The sequence below is a fragment of the Barbus barbus genome, assembly GCF_936440315.1.
Source record: "Barbus barbus genome assembly, chromosome: 31".
NCBI lineage: Eukaryota > Metazoa > Chordata > Actinopteri > Cypriniformes > Cyprinidae > Barbus > Barbus barbus.
The window spans coordinates 27,024,166-27,045,920 of NC_136759.1; the positions used below are offsets into that span (position 1 = coordinate 27,024,166).

The 21,755-nt window shown below is 39.7% G+C and overlaps 1 protein-coding gene across 1 annotated transcript; it reads right to left on the reverse strand.

Moving 5' to 3' along the window:
- Positions 1–1,065: 1,065 nt before the first annotated feature.
- Positions 1,066–20,957, reverse strand: mmp28 (matrix metallopeptidase 28). Its single transcript, XM_079386947.1, has 8 exons — positions 20,633–20,957; positions 19,027–19,103; positions 18,016–18,179; positions 15,840–16,061; positions 8,381–8,626; positions 5,793–5,936; positions 5,555–5,719; positions 1,066–4,459 (listed from the first exon to the last, which is right to left on the reverse strand). Exons 1-8 carry the CDS (start codon positions 20,714–20,716, stop codon positions 4,059–4,061), a joined length of 1,503 nt encoding a protein of 500 aa, XP_079243073.1. The 5' UTR covers positions 20,717–20,957; the 3' UTR covers positions 1,066–4,058.
- Between the last annotated feature and the right edge of the window lie 798 nt (positions 20,958–21,755).

A 21,755-nucleotide genomic window follows, 5' to 3' on the forward strand; every position in this document is an offset into this window, starting at 1 on the left:
CTCCACAGCTTTAAAATATTAGTTAATCCAAAAATGAAAATTTGCTTTAAATTTATTCACTCTCAGGCCATCCGAGATATAGATGAGTTTGTTTCTTCATCAGATTTGGAGGAATGTAGCATCAGTGTCTCAGCAATGGATGCTCTGCAGTGAATGGGTGCCGTCAGAATGAGAGTCCAAACAGCTGATAAAAACACCACAATAATCCACACCACTCCAGTCCATCAGTTAACATCTGGAGAAGACAAAAGCTGAAACAAATCCATCAAGACATTTAAACTGGTGCTAAAATATGAGTCCATAATAACACTTCCTCCAGTTCAAAAGTGGTCTGGTCTGAATCAGGAGAGAAATCTGCACAGATAAAGCAGCGTTTACAAGCCAAAACAGTCCAGAACAGCTCTAAACAAATGTGGCTGATTTTGATGTCAGAGACAACAGGTGATGGACTTTTTCACTGGGGGAAGCGTTATTATGGATTATGGACTCCTATTTAGTTAAAATCATCTTGATGGATGTGTTTCAGCTTTTGTCTTCACAAGATGTTAACTGATGGACTGGAGTGGTGTGGATTACTAGTCGATTATTGTGTTTTTATCCGCTGTTTGGACTCTCATTCTGACGGCACCCATTCACTGCAGAGCATCCAAGTGATATAATGCTACATTTTTCCAAATCTGATGAAGAAACAAACTCATCTACATCTTGAATGGCCTGAAGGAGAGGAAATGTTTAGCTAATTTTCATTTTTGGGAGAACTATAACAACCTGCACTTGATGTGTCAATGTAATATTTTAACTATAAATTGCCCAACATCTTAAATATATTTTATTTAATTGTGTCATTACATGCTTTTACTTTTTTTTTTTTTTTTTTTTTTTTTTTTACAATTTTTCACTATTTACAAAAATGTTTTTTTTTTGTTGTTGTTTTAAGATTTTAAATCCCAGAGTTTGAATCTGAACTTCTGGACCTCATTCCATAAAGTATCATAGTTTTTTTTACAAAACAAACTGTGTATTTGTAATAAAACACAACTAAAAGACTTGTGAGCTACAACATTTCTGTCAAAATACAATTTATTACAGTAGGGATTAGTGTAAAACAGTGATTGTCTTTTGATCGAGTCAGGCTCAGATAATTCACTGTGCAGTTCAGAAGAGAAGTATATGTAGTGTTTCTCATAGAAAAGCGCCAAAAGTGCAAGTGTTTCTATGATGACAGTTTAATGACGACACATTGAGAAATGAATGTTCTGTTCAAACAGGCAGGCTGTGTTCATACTGTTTAAAGTATATCTCCTGCACACCTGCAGAAATAGTAGAAGTAAAGCTAGTACTGTATTCTGAACACATTCTCTTACAGTGTAGCATGAGCCAAATGATTAATATGTTATACAGTACATTGTAAACAGGCACTGTGCAGAGGTAAATGAGTGTAATGAAACTAGTAAACCCTAATTATGCAGATTTATGTTTTTCCAGACACAACCAGTGGGCAACTGATGTAGAAAAGACATCAAATTGACATCAAAATTTACCTAAAAAAACAGGTCAACTGACGTCAAAAACTTTACATGATGTTGATTTGATGTAAATTGAACATCAAACATATTTCAGTGTGGGATTAACTTCCTATTTTCACCCAATTACCACTGGAAGAAATTGCCATCCAAACTAAATTGAAAATGACATATAACATCTTGATCGAGTCTTGACTATTATTTGATGTCAAGTTGATATCAAGGCGCCCTCTGAGAAAGCACTGTATTTGTCTCAGAACTGTTTTTTGTATTTCCACTAAATTATTAGTACTAACAATTTCAACAATTTCTGAGACCTCTCAGTATTTTGACATTTGACAATGTATTTTTATGAAATGTTAAATACATAGTACTTTGTATTTACAGTTATTACTTGTAAAATAATGTCATATAGGTTAGTAATAAATTAATTGAATAATTATGTAGTCATATGAAGAAGGATGTTTGAAATAAACGAGAGAAGTGTCGTTCTCTTTAATAGACCCTGTGTGTCAATTTGTAGGATTTTTGTAAGGCAGCCTTCATTCATTTTTTGGCCTTCATTTAGTATTTTTTTTTTAAAAGCAGAAAGTGAATCGGCATTGAGCCCGATTGAGTATGTATTGTTGTTCACTTTCTTTCAGTCACTTGGATGTTGTGTCGAAGGTCCCACACTAGGGGTCGCTCTTGGGTGCCCAGACACCTCTGACATCATTGAGAAAAGGCCATTGAAATTGTTGAGCAAAATTTGCCTAAGTGGCCACACCTGGACATAAGGGTATAAATAGGCCAGCCTGGCATTTGCTCACTCATTCTGTTTTTTGGAGCCGAATGGAGCATCTCTCTGTTAGAAGCGACACTCCTTCACCTCTCGATCTCCTCATTGTTGAATCTAAGGCACAGGCAGTGGTCTCTCCCTTCCCACACACAGCTAAATGTTGTGAAAGTAGTACCCCTGGATGCTTCAATGGCAATCTTTGAGAACAAATTTCCTCCTAAAAGAACTTCACGGGCGGAATTGTGGGTTTAACTCATGCCTTTCTGCATGTTTTTTTCTGGTTGCGGTTTCATGCCTTTCCATATCACTGGCATGATCTCTGCATTCAGTGTTTGGCCCGTGCTCATGCTGAAGCAGCGCTCATGGATGGTTCATGTCCCACTTGTTCTGGTTCTTCACCAAAAGACCCAGAGTAACCCCAGTCATTTCCTTGTTCCTCCCTCTCTTCGAGTCCTCCGGTTGAATTTCCAGATGAGTTTGAGAGATTGTCTCAGGTCAAGTTCAATTTCAGCTTTGCTCCAGCTGTCTGCCACTTATCTCCTCACGCTCTGATGCAAAAGGTCCCTCTTCAAGCCAGTAATGATGCATGTTGTCGAAGCCCTGTTCCCTCATTTGTCAGTGGCTCATTTGGCAGATCTGGTGGACAAGGCACTCTGCGCCCCGAAGGATGTTTTGCTTCCTGCCACTGTGCCTTTTGTCTTGCTAAGCTGCAGGAAACCTGCCCTAGGTACGTTGCACGTAGTTCCATTGAGACCATTGATAAGGATGCTTAGTTAAGCTCCCCAGCCCTTACCGCTGCCTTCTCAGAAACGTTCAGCACGGCTCTGCGATTCAGTTCACCAGGTGTCCGCTGAAGTTCAATGGCAGTGTGAGGCGAGAATTCTGCTGTTCTGAAGATAGGTTTTTACAGCCCCTACTTCATTGTTCCCCGAATGGGTGGGGGGCTCAGACCGATCTTGGACCTGAGGGTGTTGAACCGGGCCCTTCAGAAGTTTCATTCAAAATGTTGACCCTCAAGAACATGCTGACATATGTCAGAGACGTACTTTCGTCTCAATCGTTCCAGGGTACAAGCCGTTTCTTCAGTTTGCCTTTGAAGGGCAGGCATATCAATACAAGGTCACAATCTGGCACACACGCCCAGATCTCTGGAACCTCAATGTCTGGTCCCTGGACACAACTACGCTGGCTTATTTATACGAGGATGTCTGGGGCGTGGCAACTTTGCTCAACAATGTAATTTGTTAGAGGTGTCTGGGCTCCCAAGAGTGACTCTTAGTGTCAGAACTTTTACACAATGTCTCCGCTCCCTCCATCAGGGAACAAGGGTAACCGACACATTTTTAGAGATGATTAATTGTTTTGTTCTAAATTAATAATCAAGCCTCAGAAGCAGGACTTTTTCTGACCATTTTGACACTTTTCCCCACCCCACAGCTTATGTTGTCTTTTAATATTTTTTTTCTGTTCACACTTGCAAAAACCCTCACTTCATAATATATTCACTCCATGTCACGATTATTATAGTTCAAAAAAACTAAAACTTTTTTTTTTAAATGGACTTGAAATAAAATAAACATTAACTGACATCAAATATAAAACATGTTTTATTTCAGCTAGTTGCCAAGGTAGCATTTGACGTTTTCATTTAGTTTAACCTGATGTACTAAAATAATATATATATATACATTTGTAGAGCAATAGAGCAATATTTCTGTTGTGTATTATTGTGAAGCTTGTTTGTCTCCCTCTGCTGGTCAGAGTAGCTCATTATCCTGTAATGATGGATTTGTGTGGCAGCCAATCCACGGCAGTCTGTCTGCCCACTGTCCAGTCGCAGTGATCCGCACATTTCCAGGATCAAACCTCCAGTACTGCTGCTCTTTGAAGAAATACAGCTTTCCGTCCGGCCGGGTCAAGGCCCCGTTGAGTCCGCGTGGAAGCCCTTTCCAGTCCCGCAGGGCACGAGGATAGTACGGCTCCACGCTGAGAGACTCCGGGTTCAGGACGTAGTATCGGGATCCTCTGAAGAGCACCATGCGTCCCAGCGGCTGGTAGAAGAAGGCACAGTCAAGGTGATTTGGCAAACCCAGATTACTGCTCTTCTTAGGGAATCCAGGGTCCAGATCAGAGCCTGAGTAACGCCAGATCCGCCGTCCTGACAGGACAAAATAACAGAGATTAGTGGAGCTTAACACTCTGCTGTTTGATTCTTTTTCATTTTTTTATTCTTTACTTCATCAGAATCATACAAAACTTTTCAAAAGGTTTTCGCACAAAAAAACAAAGTCATGGCCATGATTCGAAAAGGTTAATTGGTTTTGAAAAAACAGTCAAACTCAAAAATGGAAAGGAATGGTTCGCCGTTTTAGAGTAAAACATGTTTTGGAAAATATATATTTCATATAAAATTAATTTTTTTATTTTTGTGCATTTGTAACTGTTTTTTTGGCTTCACATTATGAACCTTTTTTTTTTCAATTCAGCAATAATTTGCCAAGAAATCAAACCCGTCTGTGCTCCAAGTCCAAGGCATTCAATATCTATGACAGTTTAAGTTGGTAATGTCATTTTTAGGTCTATGCTCAAAAAGTGATTAACAGGTAATAAATTGATCATAACTATTCCATAAATATACTTTAATACCATATATCCCCCCAAAATACAAAATATTTAATACAAATATTATCAAAGTTTGATTTGTTTTGATTGGTTTAAAATGATGACATTCTGTCATCCTTCACTCAAACTCGGATTTTATTAATTAATTAATTAATAATATATTACACAACTGTTGCAAGCATGTTCAACTTTACCCAGACTTTTTCCTCTGAATTGTGAGTTTAAATCTTGCAAATCATTTTTTTCCCTCTGCCTCTATAAGTTATTTACTGGAGAGATTGTTTGTGAACGATTTATCAGTGCATGTTATATCATAGAAAATATTTTTCCATAATAATGAACTAAATGTAAAACTTGCTCTTCCTTTTTACTTTTCTCCTGACATAACTTGGCAAACTTACATTCATACATGTCCACTTGTCACAATGCACAAAAAATCAAGTCTAGCGAATATCCTATTTTTTAACTTGGAATTTATAATAAATGTAAAAGTCACTTTGAATTTAAAACTGAATACATATCATGTTGCATTGGAAAGGGACACTTGGAAAATCCCCAAAAGCAGGATTTTGTAATATACCATAACACCTGCATTACCTGTGTTAGCATAACTGTCTGAAGTCCAGCCTACCTTTAAAGAAGTAGAGCTTGCTGTCGAGTGGAGAGAAGGCAGCTGCTTCAATAGCCAATGACAGCTTTGGCCAACGCGTCTGAAGAGGGAGAGGAGCGCTCATGCTGCCATTAGACACCGTCCAGAAACGACGGCCCTGAAACACCAGCACTGTCCCATTCTCATCTGCAGAAAAAACACCGCTTTACACAGCTCCAGGAAAACTGATCTCAGTGGGTAACAGAAGATTCGTTCTTACCCATGGTGACTGCATCAAAGAAGCCCTGGCAGTACTGCGGTGTGAGGGAACCTCCTTTAGGGTCTGGAGAAACCTGCCAGTCCCACATGGCCAATCTCAGAGCCCTTCCTGCCAACTGCTGCACTGAATGCCCCGCTGATTTCCCTGCACACACACATGCATGCCAAAGTATATGACACTGGTGCACAAACATCCACTGATGTCCATTCATACGCGTCTGAATGTGGGAGACAGTAAACGCAAACTCTCAAATTTTGCTGCATTTTAAAGTTTGATGAACTCTGACCTGTGAACTCGTATCGCATGAAGACGTGTGACCAGTAGACGATCGTAGTGGCCTCTCAATTAAAAGAGCTCAAACTTAAATCTACAGGATTGGAGTGTTGCACTAAAGTAATTACATATTTTTACTTTTAAAAAGACCACAGATTGTGATGTTGTGATACTCAGTCTGTTTGATAATTATTATATTCATGTGTCCTCGTTAGTTCGGTAACACTTTATTTTAGGGTCTCTTAACTAGTTGCTCATTAGCATGCATATTACTAGAATATTAGCCATTTATTAGTAGTAATTAAGCACATATTAATGCCTTATTCTACATCCCTAATACCTAAAGTTAAAAACTACCTTACTAACTATTAATAAGCAGCAAACTCACTGTTCAGTTCAGTTTCTTAGGTTTAAATTATATCCACATATAGACTCAACACCAGACTATTTTGGAACTTTTTTATTGTCCTCATCTCTGCAACCATATGTGGGAGTTTTTAAAAAATAAAGGGCCAAAAATAAAAATATGATGCTGTAAGTGGGCCTCAGGGAACATTACTAAACTTACAAAAGGCAATGCATAGCTTCTTTGAAGGATCCTCTGTGTCCCCTTACATGTAATGCACTGAATTCAGCTCGTCTGAAATAAAAATAAACCAACTGATGGCAACTCATTTTTTCTCAATTATGAGAATTTTGACATATAAATGTTGAATTCTGACTACTCAGAATTCTGAGCTTACATCTTGCAATTCTGTCTTTTTTCCACTATGAAATAAAAAAAAATAAAAATAAAAATTTATTTCACAATTTTGTCTTATTTCTTGCAATTGTGAGTTATCATCTTGCCATTTTTCTCAGAATCATGGGGGAGGGAAGCAATTCTGAGTTTTCAGCTTGAAATTCTCAGAAAGAAAGAATTTCTCAGAATTGCAAGAAAAAGTCTGAATTGTGAGAATGTGCACCTTTCCTTTATTCATTTGATTTTTTTAAGCCCGTGGCAGACACAAGCTTCCATTCAAAAGTCTGTAATTTAGGTGGAAGAATGCAGAACACACTTCTTCTGATAAACATGAACACACACCCAAACAAACATTTGTGCTGACAGCAGATATTATCTGAAGAAGTGATGTTTGTGATGTGTCTACATCCTGAATGCATGCAAAGTGTCTGATTTAAATAAAGAGTGACTGTAGTAACTGACTAAACACTGTAATATATTAGTGCTGTCAACAAGCACTCTGTGTGTGTGCGCGCAGGTGTATGCTTTATGAGGTTTATTTCTGTGATTGGTAGGTTTAGGGTAAGGGGATAGAAAATGCAGTTTGTACAGTATCATCTGGATATTTGAATATCATTTGTAAAAGTTCATTTTGCCAGAATTTGTTTTGTTTGATGTTTCACAATATGTTGATTGCATATTTTGCAAATCTGAAAGCATTCTTTAGAAACGTGTTGAGATTTTCTAAACTATGACAAGAATGTATTTAAAAATAGCTATTCCAAAGCAAAGGTTTATGTTTCACAAGGATTTTCCAACCTACTTGTCCAAAAAGAAAGATTTGAAATCATATCAGATTTTTTTTTCCTGAAAGGCTGAAAGAAAGATCAGTCTGGCAAACTCAGTGAAGCGTTCTTGAGATATGATCAGTCTGTCTGGCGTGTGTAAACCTGCCTGACACACACATGAGAGGCAGCTGACAGTTTCAGCGGCCCGGAACTGGACTTGATTTTATCTTACTGTGTCTTTCAGCATCAGTCTGTTTACTTGTGTTTGTAAGGCCCTATGATTTCCATGATGCAGAAAACACGGACGGAATCCAGTCATAATGTGGAATGTCACAGAATTTGCCAAATTTGAATGAATAAATGAAAAGTAGGACAGTACAATTGCATCAGATGGCAATAGGGACTAGTGTCCATGAATAATTAACTGCAAAAAAACTATTTAAATCTGAATCCTGCATGCTCTGTCTCTGTGTGAATACATGGTGCAGATGCGTGGATTCAAGCATGACACTGAGGACTACTGAATTACTACTACCACTACTGATGCAATTATTATTTCACTTTTATTCACATATTCTGCATGATCATATTCTGCATCCCAATCCTGCCCAATACCTAAAATAACCTACTACCTCACTAACTAATAAGCAGCATATTAGGTGTTTATTGAGGCCAAAGACATAGTTCATGGTGTGTTAATAGCGAGAATTGGATCTTAAAATAAAGTGTCACCCTAAAAGCCTTCAATATTACAAATAACAAAAATCTTTTCAGAAGTTCAGACAAGAAAAGAGATGCTTGTTTACCGTACAGCTGTTGTACCGCAGTGATATCATCCCAGCTGAGCAGTGCATTCGAGCTCATCTTCTTATAGTACGGTGACATTAGAGCGTGACGGACAGGCGAATGCACCAATCCCAGAGTGTGGCCAATTTCATGGGCCATCACCAGGAACAGGTTGTGTCCTTTGAGACCGTTCAGGGTCCAGCGTTCAGACAAGTCAAAATGAGCTTCACCACGGAAAGGGAAAAATGCATGAGCCAGAGCGCCACCTAAAGAACAGAAAGAAAGAAATTAAGAATAAATAGTTATGCCATGCAGCGTTCATGTCCCTTTCTGTATCCTAGATGAAAGTCTGCAAAAAACTATGGAAAAAGAGAGTTGGTACATGATTCTATCACACAGGGATGGAGAGGGTGGTGGCTTCTGGGGCTCTAGCCCAGAATGTTTATTTAAAAGCCCTGAATCTTTTGGGTTTCTTAATAGTGTTATCAAAAATATACATTTTTGATACATATGCTGAAATATTTTAAATGGTTCACTACCACTTTCCTACATTATCAACGAAGTGATACCAGATAAAGTGATATCTCTGTCTTCTCTCTGACAGAGAGTTCACACACACAGCAGGGCTGCGTTCAGCCCCGACAAAACAATGCAAAACTTTTATTAAACGGAAACGGTGGTGCGTTGAACACCCTGTTCTGATGATGCAAGTGTTGCACCTATGGCAGCTGAGAAGGCCATTCTTTGTGTTCTTTTTGAAGAATATTCGGAGCCTGATGAAATCTGAATAAATACGTGTTTAATACTGCAAAATACGCTCAATGTTACAGTCACTGCCCTTGCTGTCCAGAATAAAAGAGAACATCCCAATCGAGTGAAGGGATTTGTGGAAACCGTGGTTCCTAATCATTGTGATCCAACATTTGCCTCGCATTTCACCATGAAAAGACTAACATTTCAGGTGAAGGATAATCCACTTCTAACACCTTATTGTGAGTATTAGGCTTATCATTATTGCTGATCTGTTGTTGTGGTATGATATTGTAATATTTACCATTATATAGCCTAATCAGAGGAGCATAGAAAAGTTTATGAAAGTGTCACTCCATTCAATAGCAAAATATATAATTATGTATAGTATTTTTATGTTAAATTAATCAGCGTCTGCACACCTTCCTAAGGAAAGGATATGGACCAGAAGACATTGAAATTACTACATGATATTTAGACAGACTTAAAGACGTTCCAGATCTATACCTGTGCTCTTATTATTTCAGTTATTTTGCCTTTAATGTAAATAAACGTGCAAACAATATTCTTGCTCATGTGAATTTATTTTAAGGTTAATTACATTTACTTACAATTTCATCATCATCATCATCACCATGTTGATATGTTATGTTACTATAAAACTCTTACGACAAACATGTCTTCTAATATCTTCAATTGATGCATATACGAGCTGCAGTGGACACATTTGTAAACAACTTCACTTGGACCCATTGTGCGATCTGTCTCTAATGCCACGTGGTTTATATACATGTTGCTGCTGATTGGGCTGACATTTTTGACACACCCACCAAACAAGAGAAGACATATCTCAAACCCCGTTGCACACCATTGTTTCCAGGAAACATGTCATTCAACCCGGAAACGTAGCAAAACGTTGGGCACCAGTCTGAGCTTGAACGTGCCCCAGTCCTACAGAGATGCCTCCGCTAACTCATTTAGAGCCACACCCCCCTCATGCACGCACTCAGGGCCACGCCTCCTCTCATCCACGCACTCAGAGCCACGCCTCCTCTTATCCACGCACTCAGGGCCACGCCTCCTCTTATCCACGCACTCAGAGCCACGCCTCCTCTTATCCACGCACTCAGAGCCACGCCTCCTCTTATCCACGCACTCAGGGCCACGCCTCCTCTCATCCATGCACTCAGGGCCACGCCTCCTCTTATCCACGCACTCAGGGCCACGCCTCACGCACTCAGGGCCACGCCTCCTCTCATCCACGCACTCAGAGCCACGCCTCCTCTTATCCACGCACTCAGGGCCACGCCTCCTCTTATCCACGCACTTAGGGCCACGCCTCACGCACTCAGAGCCACGCCTCCTCTCATCCACGCACTCAGGGCCACGCCTCCTCTCATCCACGCACTCAGGGCCACGCCTCACGCACTCAGGGCCACGCCTCCTCTCATCCACAAACTCAGAGCCACGCCTCCTCTTATACACGCACTCAGAGCCACGCCTCCTCTTATCCACGCACTCAAGGCCACGCCTCACGCACTCAGAGCCACGCCTCCTCTTATCCACGCACTCAGGGCCACGCCTCACGCACTCAGAGCCATGCCTCCTCTCATCCACGCACTCAGGGCCACGCCTCCTCTCATCCACGCACTCAGAGCCACGCCTCCTCTTATCCACGCACTCAGGGCCACGCCTCCTCTTATCCACGCACTTAGGGCCACGCCTCACGCACTCAGAGCCACGCCTCCTCTCATCCACGCACTCAGGGCCACGCCTCCTCTCATCCACGCACTCAGGGCCACGCCTCCTCTTATCCACACACTCAGGGCCACGCCTCCTCTTATCCACGCACTCAGGGCCACGCCTCCTCTCCTCCACGCACTCAGAGCCACGCCTCCTCTTATCCACGCACTCAGGGCCACGTCTCCTCTTATCCACGCACTCAGGGCCACGCCTCACGCACTCAGAGCCACGCCTCCTCTTATCCACGCACTCAGGGCCACGCCTCACGCACTCAGAGCCATGCCTCCTCTCATCCACGCACTCAGGGCCACGCCTCCACTCATCCACGCACTCAGGGCCACGCCTCCTCTCATCCACGAACTCAGAGCCACACCTCCTCTCATCCACACACTCAGGGTCATGCCTCCTCTCATCCACGCACTCAGAGCCACGCCTCCTCTCATCCACACACTCAGGGCCATGCCTCACGCACTCAGAGCCACGCCTCCTCTCATCCACACACTCAGGGTCATGCCTCCTCTCATCCACGCACTCAGAGCCACGCCTCCTCTCATCCACACACTCAGGGCCATGCCTCACGCACTCAATAAATTATTTATTTGCCAAATGACTATAATTTTCCTGCAGATCTATGCCAGTTATGGAGGGATTTTTATGGAGGGAGCGATTAAAAGGCGATGAATCTTGAAGAGGCAAGCGAATGACGGAGATCTGTTTTGTCTGTCACAGGTGTACAAAAGTATATATTGGCTACAATTAGATGGCAAATGCTAACTTATCCGCTCTTCAAACACACAAAAAACATTAGCCTTTACAGACATAGTGTTTCTTGAGTTAAGAAACCACTGTACTTTTTTCAAACATCAGTTATTTATGCATACCTTTGCATAGTGAACAAGCAGAGAACTGTCTCCGGATTGTGCACGCGATTCATTCAGAATGGAGGCGGGGTGAGTTACGAGGTTTCGCTGACATTTTGATCCAATGGCGTTACGAGGTTTAGCCACAAGGTCTTTTCATTGGTTAAATATTTGTGAAAGCCACAAACAGACAGAGGGTTTACGTAATTACGCCATTCCTAATTCCTTTGAGGGAAAAAAATTGCTTAGCTGTGCATGCAATCTTAAAATAAAATTTTGGTGGTGAGGTGCGGTGATGTAATCAAACAAAACGCCATGGATATTAGAAGGTGGTAAGACCCAATAAAGATGACCGACAAGAGTGGAGACATTAATGGCATGGTAGGAGGGAGGAATGAGCCTAATGAGACACAAAGCCAAGGTGGAGCAGCGGATAATCATACGACCGTGAGTAGGCCTACTAGCAATACCGGTGTAATCGCCGCTGCACCGGTTGCGAGCGCGCCGATGCTGCAAGCCTCTGATGATCTTGGACTTGAGGGACCGAACCAGGGCTGCGTTCTCCGAAACTACCTTAACGCTACGTCGTTCTTAAGTTGTACCTTAAGAAGTACCTTATCGTTAATACGTGTTTTCCGAAACCTTCTTAGTTAAGTATACCTTCTGTAAGTCATACGTTCGTAAGGTTGGTCTGGAGCGCTCTAAGCTATACCTTATCGCTGCTGACGGTTCATACCGCTAGTGGCCACCACTACGCAAAAAGCTTTTTTACATCGCAGTTTAATTACACATAGAAAATTTTATATGAACATTTAATATAAAATCTGATTTAGTATTAAAATTTAATTTTTACTTTACTTTAAAATTTTACACATAAAATACTTAAGTTGTTATAGCCTACCCAGTGTATGGAAGTGTTTTCATTAATAAAGTTTCCATACACTAATGGTTGTTAGCTTTTTTAATTACTATCCTAAGGCACATCAGCTGGCGAACCATTTGACAGAAAAGGCTTAGGAGTCTATATAAAGAAAGATGAGTTTACACAAACTTTATAGCTATGGCAGCGAGACAGCGAGTACTTGTTTTAAATCAAAGACGGCGCCGTCCGCGGAGCCAGTTAGTGTATGTCAACTACTTTATAAGAGAACACTTTAGTCCACTGACTACCATGTCAGAAGAGACCATTGTAAAAAAAATTTGCCTGCCACGGGAGCAAATTCTGCAGCTCTTGCATCTTGTTGGCCCAGATTTGTCAAGACAAACTCGACGGAGCTACCCCCTCAGCCCCGAAATTCAGCTGCTGGCGGCTCTTCGTTTTTATGCCGTGGGGAGTTTTCTGGAGGTTGTTGGGGATAGATATGGGCTGAGTAAGACCTCGGTGTGGCGGTGTGTTCATTCAGTTACAAATCTCCTGCTCCGTCACGCCACCGTTTATATATGTATGCCTTTAGCCATGCACAAAGTGATGGAGGCACATCAAGGCTTCCATGCCATTGCGGGTGTCCCGTGAGTAATTGATCTTGTGGACGGGACACTTGTCCCCATCGCCACCTCATCAGCGCTCAACCAGGCCTTCATAATACACATGAACATGATCATATAAACGACCCCTTCAAGAGCAAGCGAAGCTAAACAGCCAGTTAATGTAGCTGGTTAAGGCAGAATAGCCTACTTTTGGCTGGGAGGTTGCGGGTTCACACACTTGCAAAATTATACATACATAGCGCATATATATATATATATATATATATATATATATATATATATTATTATATCAAAGGTTGCATTTAGTTTGCAATTTGGATTATTTTATAAATGCAGTGAGCCCCGATAAATGCAATTTCTACTATTTCTAAAGTGATTCTTTATAACGAATATCGCTTTCTCAATACTTTACTCACTCTATAACGCTAGGAGCTCCTGTATATATGTGAACCTATCCTGCTAAGGTCGAACTTAAGAAGGTTTACCTTAAGCAACATCCTAAGGTATAGTTTGGAGAACACACGTAGGAAATGTATACCTGTAGTTAAGGTGTACCTTTTGAGTCTTCGTAGCGCGCTAAGAGACAACGTTATCGGAGAACGCAGCCCAGATCATTATGATTTATAATGTATGATTTTATAAAACTGTATGATTTTGAGATCCACCTTTTCACACTGAGGATGATTGAGGGACTCAAACACAACAATTAAAAAAGGTTCAAACATTCACTGATGCTCCTGAAGGAAACACGATGCATTAAGAGCCGGGGGTGAAAACTTTTGAACAGGATGAAGATGTCCAAATTTTTCTTATTTTGTTGAAATATCATATTTTTCCATTTAGTACTGCCCGCGACAGAAGATACTTGCATGTTTCCTGGAAGACAAATGAAGTACAATTTACCTTGATCTTCAAATTCAAAAAGTTTTCACCCCCGGCTCTTAATGCATCGTGTTTCCTTCTGGAGCATCTGTGAATGATTGAACCTTTTTTAATTGTTGTGTTTGAGTCCCTCAATCATCCTCAGTTTGAAAAGGTGGATCTCAAAATCATACAGTTACTGCTGGAAAGGGTTAAAATATGCAAAAGATGCTGGAAAACTGAGGAATCTGCAGGACCTGGAGGATTTTTCTGAAGAACAGTGCTCAGTTTAACTGTTCAGAACAAACAAGGGACTCAAACACAACCATCACAAAACAAAAAAAAACAGTCGTAGATCATCCAGGTAACCACACACAGTATTAAGAACCAAGGGTTCCCAAACTTTTGAATGGGGTTATTTTAATAATTTCAGCTATTTTTTTGTCTTGTGGACTATATGTAAACATCTTTTATGGAAAATATCTTACTCAGGACAGTACTAAATAAAAAATAACATGCATTTTGTATGATCTCTCTTATTTTGGTAAAATTATCCACATTTTCACAGATTCTGCAAGGGGTTCCCAAACTTTCGATCCCCACTGTATATTATATATAGTTTCATGCATTTTTGTACAAATGCTGTCCATAGACATTAGGCTTTGAAGGAGTGGATCGCAGCTCTACAATGGCCTTCATAATAACTCTAATTATAACATTTCTAGAATATTTATTAATTAAAGTTACATTTATTAATGTTAGAAAATAAGCTGAATATGGCTTTAGTCTGCCTTTTTACTCTCTGAGAAGCTGCTCTCATTGTGTGTGTGTAGTTAACCATATTTGATAAGATTCAGGGCAGAGCCCGGCAACCTTGAAGTACAGATAAGTGCTCTCTGCATATGTGTGTGAATGTCTGTCTTTGCAGCTAGTTGCAGAGAGAGAGAGCGCTAGTAGGAAACCGTGATTTGCCGTCACCCTGATGTCCAGGGTAACAGATATACGTCTCTGGAGAGACCTATTGCGTCTGGCCTCTGATCACTTGTCACCAAAATAATCACTAGAAGATATGCTTTGAGTTTTACGTCCATGTGTGGAGATTTTCTTAGCTTATCTATGTTTCGACCAACCAGAATCTTGCTTACCTATGTATTGACGTAATTAGTGACCTTGGTCACACTTTATATCAGGTGGTCTTAACTGCTATGTACTTACATCAAAAAAATAAGTACTTATTGTGGTCATATTGTATTGCAAAACACTTCTGCTGCTATTGAGGTGGGATACGGGTGAGGTTAGGTGGTATGTTTAAGGGTGAATTAAGGTGTAAGGGATGGGTCAACAGTGTAATTATAAATGTAATTACAGAAATTAATTACAGCTGTATCTACATATAGGTATTTATAAAAACATAAGTACAATGTAAAACATGCATGTACACAATAAGTGCATTGTATCAAATTATTCATTCAAATGTAAGTACATAGTAGTTAAGGCCACCTAATATAAAGTGGGACCGTGTTAGAGTATAACTACTGGTGTCTGGAACATGTACGCAGTACTGAAGCTGACTTCTGCCTGAAACTGCAAACTATTTTCTTCAGTAAATTTTTCTTCAGTTGATTGCATCTCTGACTCCTGGTCTTCATTCATCAAACCTAGTCCTTGGGTTTAAATAGTAAATTCCCCTACAGCTTAAAATAACATGGAATATTCCTTTTAAAACCAGAATATTGTTATATTTATTTATTTATTTAAGAAAGAAAGAAAGCTTCACCTGGCCCGTCAAATGCATTCCCTGTCCCATCATTATGTTCTCCTTCAAAGAAGGCCAGCCGGATGTCAGCGGGACCCTGCTGGAGCTCCTGGAAGATCAGTCTGGACACATTACTCCACAGCTGGAAGGCCATCTTCACTGCCACATGCACTTGACTGGGAGACAGATTACGCGGCCAGTTCATGATACGATACGTCAGGTGACGTTTGTACCACTTCTCTCCTGTGGAAGTTTGTGAGATTTATTCTATCTGGCGTTCAACTGATGCTGTATTTCATCTAGATTTGTATGGTAACAAATTAGTTTAATTTTGAAGTAAAAAAGTGTTGAAAGTAAAGGCCCCAGAACAATGCTGTTGCTAGTGTGTTTATAATTTAAGTTAATAACTACTGAAATTATTTTAATTACATTTAAAACATCTTCACACTCCAGTCCTTTTTATAGCACTTTTTTCAAGGCAGCTTCACAGTATTAAACAGGACAGTAACATAATCAACAATGCAAACTTCAAATATGAGGCAAATCCAAATTCTGCTGAAAAAAGACATGCTCAATTCACTATTCAGTTCAGTTCAAGTCAGTTCAGTGTAGATTCAGTTCAGATTAATAACAGCGTTGATGCAAAATTCATGTGTTCTCAGTTTTGTTTTCATCTGATAGCATTAGTTAAGTCACATCACTGAATATTAAGGGGATTTTAGATCCCAATTTAGACTTAATTAACACCTAATTTTGTATTACTGTATAAATTAATGACACGTTTAAAAATACAAAATTAAAATGATATCCAATGTCTTTTACATATTCTGTAAAAATCAACTGATTGCATCCAAAACATTCCAAACTGACAAGAGCTCAGCTCAGTACGTAATTAGCTTAACATGAGAGGTTTTGTGAATTGCACACATAATTACAGACTTCCAAGACACTAATAACACTGCTGTCAGAGGATAACGTGTGTGGTTTTTCTCTGTTATACCATTATTCCTAATAAAGCAATAAGCCCCAAGAAGAATGTAGTTCCTCAGAAACAGAACATGGCTCAACCAATCAGAATCAAGAACCGGAACTATTTTCATTTCTTAAATCTTTGATTTAACTGATGTGTGAAATGAATGTCTTCACTAATAAGTCTATACTAGTTAACCCCTAGTGAGAGGAGTTTGCAGACATCAGGTACTGACATGAACACACTCATACTCAGAGCAATGCTGCTGCATTCCTGAAGTATTAGCGTGTTTTCAAAGTGACAGGTCTGAATTTACGATTCACGTACCCCTGCCAATTCACACACACACACACACACTGAGCCTCTATTTCAGTGCAGCCTCTGTTAATCGTATCATTGATTCTCCTTCCACCTGCCTGATCTACTATTTAACTAACTTAAGATCATCTGAGTATATCTGTCATGTACAGTATGACCAAAAGATTCAAGCACATGTGCGTTCACTGTAATCCGTCTAATAAAAATGTCTTCTGTGAAACGGTCCTCCGTGCCATAGGACCTGAATGAAAGCACCGAACAGAGAATGAGTGTTTTGTGAAGATCTGCTCTTTTAGTTTCAGTGTAAACGTGAGTTTGTGTGTGTGTTTTGTTTTGGGTCTTTACAGAAGTGGATGTTTAGATGTGTATTTGCTCAGTATGGACAGTAATTATGAGTCCCACTGTATTTATCTATTATTAGGACCCCACCCAGCAGAACCACCTCACAACTCCCGCATCTGAGAAAACACTGTTTAACCTGCTGTGCCTGCCACTCATCAATCTTTTTTAACAAATACAGGAACTGCATGCATTCTTTCAGTTTTTCAGTTCATCACTGTTTTGCAATAAATAAATTGGACTCCATCAAATGAAAATAACTTTCTGGTAGTCTTTATGCTTTTAAAAATAATGAAACTAACTACATATTTTCCAGTTTACGAGCCTCAAATACTTGCATTATTTATTTATTAATACAAATAAATGCTAACTTCTTGAAACACAGTTGGCTGAACAAAGAACGCCATATTGCTGAAATGGTTTTGTGTATTTGATGTAAAAATCTTGATAACATTATAAAGGGACCTCAGAGAACAGTAGAAGATAATAAAAACCTTCATGGCAGAGTTTTAGGGTGTTCCCAACATTTCTAGATATAAACATAAGCTGGAACGGATGAAATGTGTTCACCTGTCTGAGTGGAGCGCTTCTTCCGGAGCTGTCGGCCTGTGAAGATGCTACTGGCCCTTTGACTCCAGGCGTCCTGAACCCCGCAGCGGGGCGAGCTCATCTTCTCCAGAGTGACCCTGTCCAGTCCTCCAGTGACGGGCAGCTGAGACAACCACTGAAACTCTCTGAAACACAGTAGAACCCTTCACTGCATCACAAACCCATTCCTCTGGACTAGTGCTAACAACATTCAACTGTACCGTTTTTGATAGGTATGATATTGACATATATCGAGAGTTATACTGCCATATGTGACTAATAAGGTGATTTTGGAGACATGTATTGTCCTGCTATGCCTTTCAGCTATGGACAGCTACACAATCAGTACTACAAACAGTAAATGTATTAAGAATGTATCCACAGATCCCATATGGAAATGTAATATTTGACATATATTGTTCTATAACAAGAGTGATATTGCTATACGTTACCTATAAAGCAATATATAAATTTCACATACGTACAGATGAGAATGTGTACATTTTCTGTGTATCCTTTGCAGGTTTAATAATGTATTGCGTCAATGATTGTAATTGGTAATGATGTGTCCACATATTGGTCATGTGTTGTTTTTAAATTGGATTATGTTGGAACTGTCTGTATTTGCCTGATGAATAAACAGATTCAAATATTAGCCCTCTTGCCTTATTGAGAGATTAAAATATTAATCCTATTGTTTTATTAAGAGATCAAAAATATTAGTCCTATTGATCTATTAAGAAATATAATTGAAATATCATGGTTATCATCAATACCTGTATATGGCGACACCCGTATTTCATATGGAAATGTAATATACTACATTTGCGTACTGGAAGACGATGAACTGACACCCAGAGAGTGATCATACAGTTATGATAAAACAGACAAACAAACAAAAACACATCAGCTCTGGTTTCCTACTCCATCTCTGTGCTTATATTTCAACAGATGAAAAACCAAAGGCCCAGTAACTCAATGTCACGGGGTTACCTGATGGCAGACTTGACTTCAGCTGTGCTGAGAGATTCATTCTCCTTGTGCAGGTATCCATATCTCTCCAGAAAAGCCTGCGCACACATACGTCATTACTCCCTCAATCTACATCTGAGACATGCTGATATATCAGAGCACCGCAAAAAAGCATCTTCGGAAATGAAGTATTTGTAACACAGACACAACAACAATGGAGGTAGTCAGAAGCATTTGTTGTTCCCTGCATGAAGATATGGGTCTTTGTGCCTCTGAAATGCTTTAGAAGATGGCCTTTATTGTGTTGTGAAAACCCTATGAGAATGCAAAATGACCATACGGAAAGGAAAAAAGCTGCTTCATTTGAAAATGTGTGGTATTATATCTCTCTGCAATACCCCATTTCAAACAATGGTTTGTGGAGAAACTAAAGGAAATGCTTTGCTTATTTCTTCCCAGAGGAAAGCATCATTTTTGGATCTGTGCATGAGAGGATATGTCTCTGTCAGGTACTGGCATGTAAACTGCATATTTGCCTGTAGTGTAGGTGTAGTGTAGATCTGAACTGGAGGTCACAGGCACAGAATGTGTTGACTGATCTGAAGTGAGGCAATACATAATTAAAGAAGCGCAAACAACTTTATAGAGGAACCCAGATTTCAACAAGTGCACAGGATCATTGTTTATACTTTGAACAAGTCTCCCAGAGTATAATCAGGAGAACTTGTAAACTAAAAATCACACTGAAACCGTCAATCATTATCAGTGGCTGTTTTTATTTACTGTTTGATTGTGCAGCTGTCATGTAAATGTTTCTCAGTTCTGGAGACAGAAGCATGTAAGGACAGTACTCACAATGGAAATGCTTCTTTGGGTTCATTGCATAGTTTATGGCAGTGCCAATTATTCTGACCACAAAACAGGATGGTTTTCTACAGCTGAACGGCAGAGCAGGACAATACATGTCTCCAAAATGTTTGCATGCTTTTGTATAACTAAAAGCATGAGTTTTCTGAAAAACATGAATTTACTGGAATCATTGAGGCATATGAAGGAACAGAGACAGTTAGATAAAGGCTATATCCCAACAGGGGACGTTTTTTAAATGTTATATAATGGGAGAAAACGGTCTTATATCCTTATTAATATTTGATAGACGTTGTCATATGAGAGAAAACGTTAGGCAAATTTCTCAGTTATTTGTACTTGATAAACGCTCTAAGAAATGCTCTTTAACATTTAAATAACTTTATAATCACGACAACAAAAATTGATATTTTAACGTTTAAATATTAAATGAACCGGTCAAAGAACCTTATATTGTCGGTGACAAGTTAGTACAACTTTGTAAGGAACATTTTTGTAATCTTTGGTTTAAATAACGGTTTAAAAACGACAAGAAAACTGGACATTTAAACGTTTTCAGAATAATACAAAATGCTTTTCTTTTGGAAACAATTACGGTGTAGTAGAACAAGAAGAGACGTTTTTGCAACCTTTAAATAATGTTGCATCTAATGTAGCCTAATCTAGTTAAACAGAAATACAGTCATTGTCCGTATTTAAACGTATCTACAGGTTATTTTGGTCCAGAAGAACAGAATGCGCGACGGAGAGGCGATCTCACCTGAGCCCGAGCAGCTGTGGAGACTGGAGAGCTGAGGCCGGTCTGAACGCACAGCAGAGCTGACAGCAGCACAAACACCTCCATCTGCCTGCATTCACTCTTTATTTATAAAAGCACCTCATGAAAATAGATCCCATCACGATAAACCCAAGGGAAGAGCGCTGAACGACTCCGTCTCCAGAGCGCGCTGATCTAGAGACAGAGTTCAGAGACGCGCGTGACTGCGTCAACAATCACCTACCCAGCTACCAAAATATGTTTGCTAAGGTTTCCATTAGGCTAGGAAAACGTTATATCTCTGAGCGTTCAAAACTTCATGACAAACAAATCATTACAATATTGTTATGCCAACGTCAGAGACTACATTAAAGGGAACGTTCCATTTTACTGTTTTGCGAACATCACGGGAATGATATTTAAACGTTCTCTAAAACACCGAAAGTCCAACTAAAATTTGTCAGAAAAACTTTCCATAAATTGATGTTCTTGTGAACGTTATTAAAGACTAGACTTGAAATGAACATGCTTTTTTCCGTTTGTTCATCATTTTGAGAGAGCCTAGATTGAACACTGTATTGAAAGCACACTTAAATTTATGTGTTGGTTTGCAGGAAAGAAATGTAGGACTTTTTAATGCCTGATTACACTTGACAGCAGTTTTGTAATAACACATGCGCAATGCAGCAAACTTGACTGATGATATTTATACATTTCAAGGCTGCAATTTGGAAAAACGTTCAAGCTAATGCTGTTGAAATGGAGGTCAAGGGGACTGTGAAGAGGTGGCAGATCAGAAGAGTGGACTTCAGAAGACAGACACACTCTGTGAGTTTAAGAGTCCCATCTCTTTAACCTTCCCTACACACTATCACATTTCTATAATTCACATCCCTTAAAGGATTTTTATGCTGCACCAATTAGGGTAAGCAACAACACTTCCCATAATATCTAAAGTACTTGTTAATTTGTAAGAAGAATGACTTCAATGCTTATATTAGTGGCTTATACTGTCTCACCCTTATCCCTAGGTTACAGTAATCAGGTGATCGAGCCGGTATCCAGACCAGACGGTGGACCTGCACCTAGAAATGACCACAACACATCCCTGAATGTCAGCGGAGAC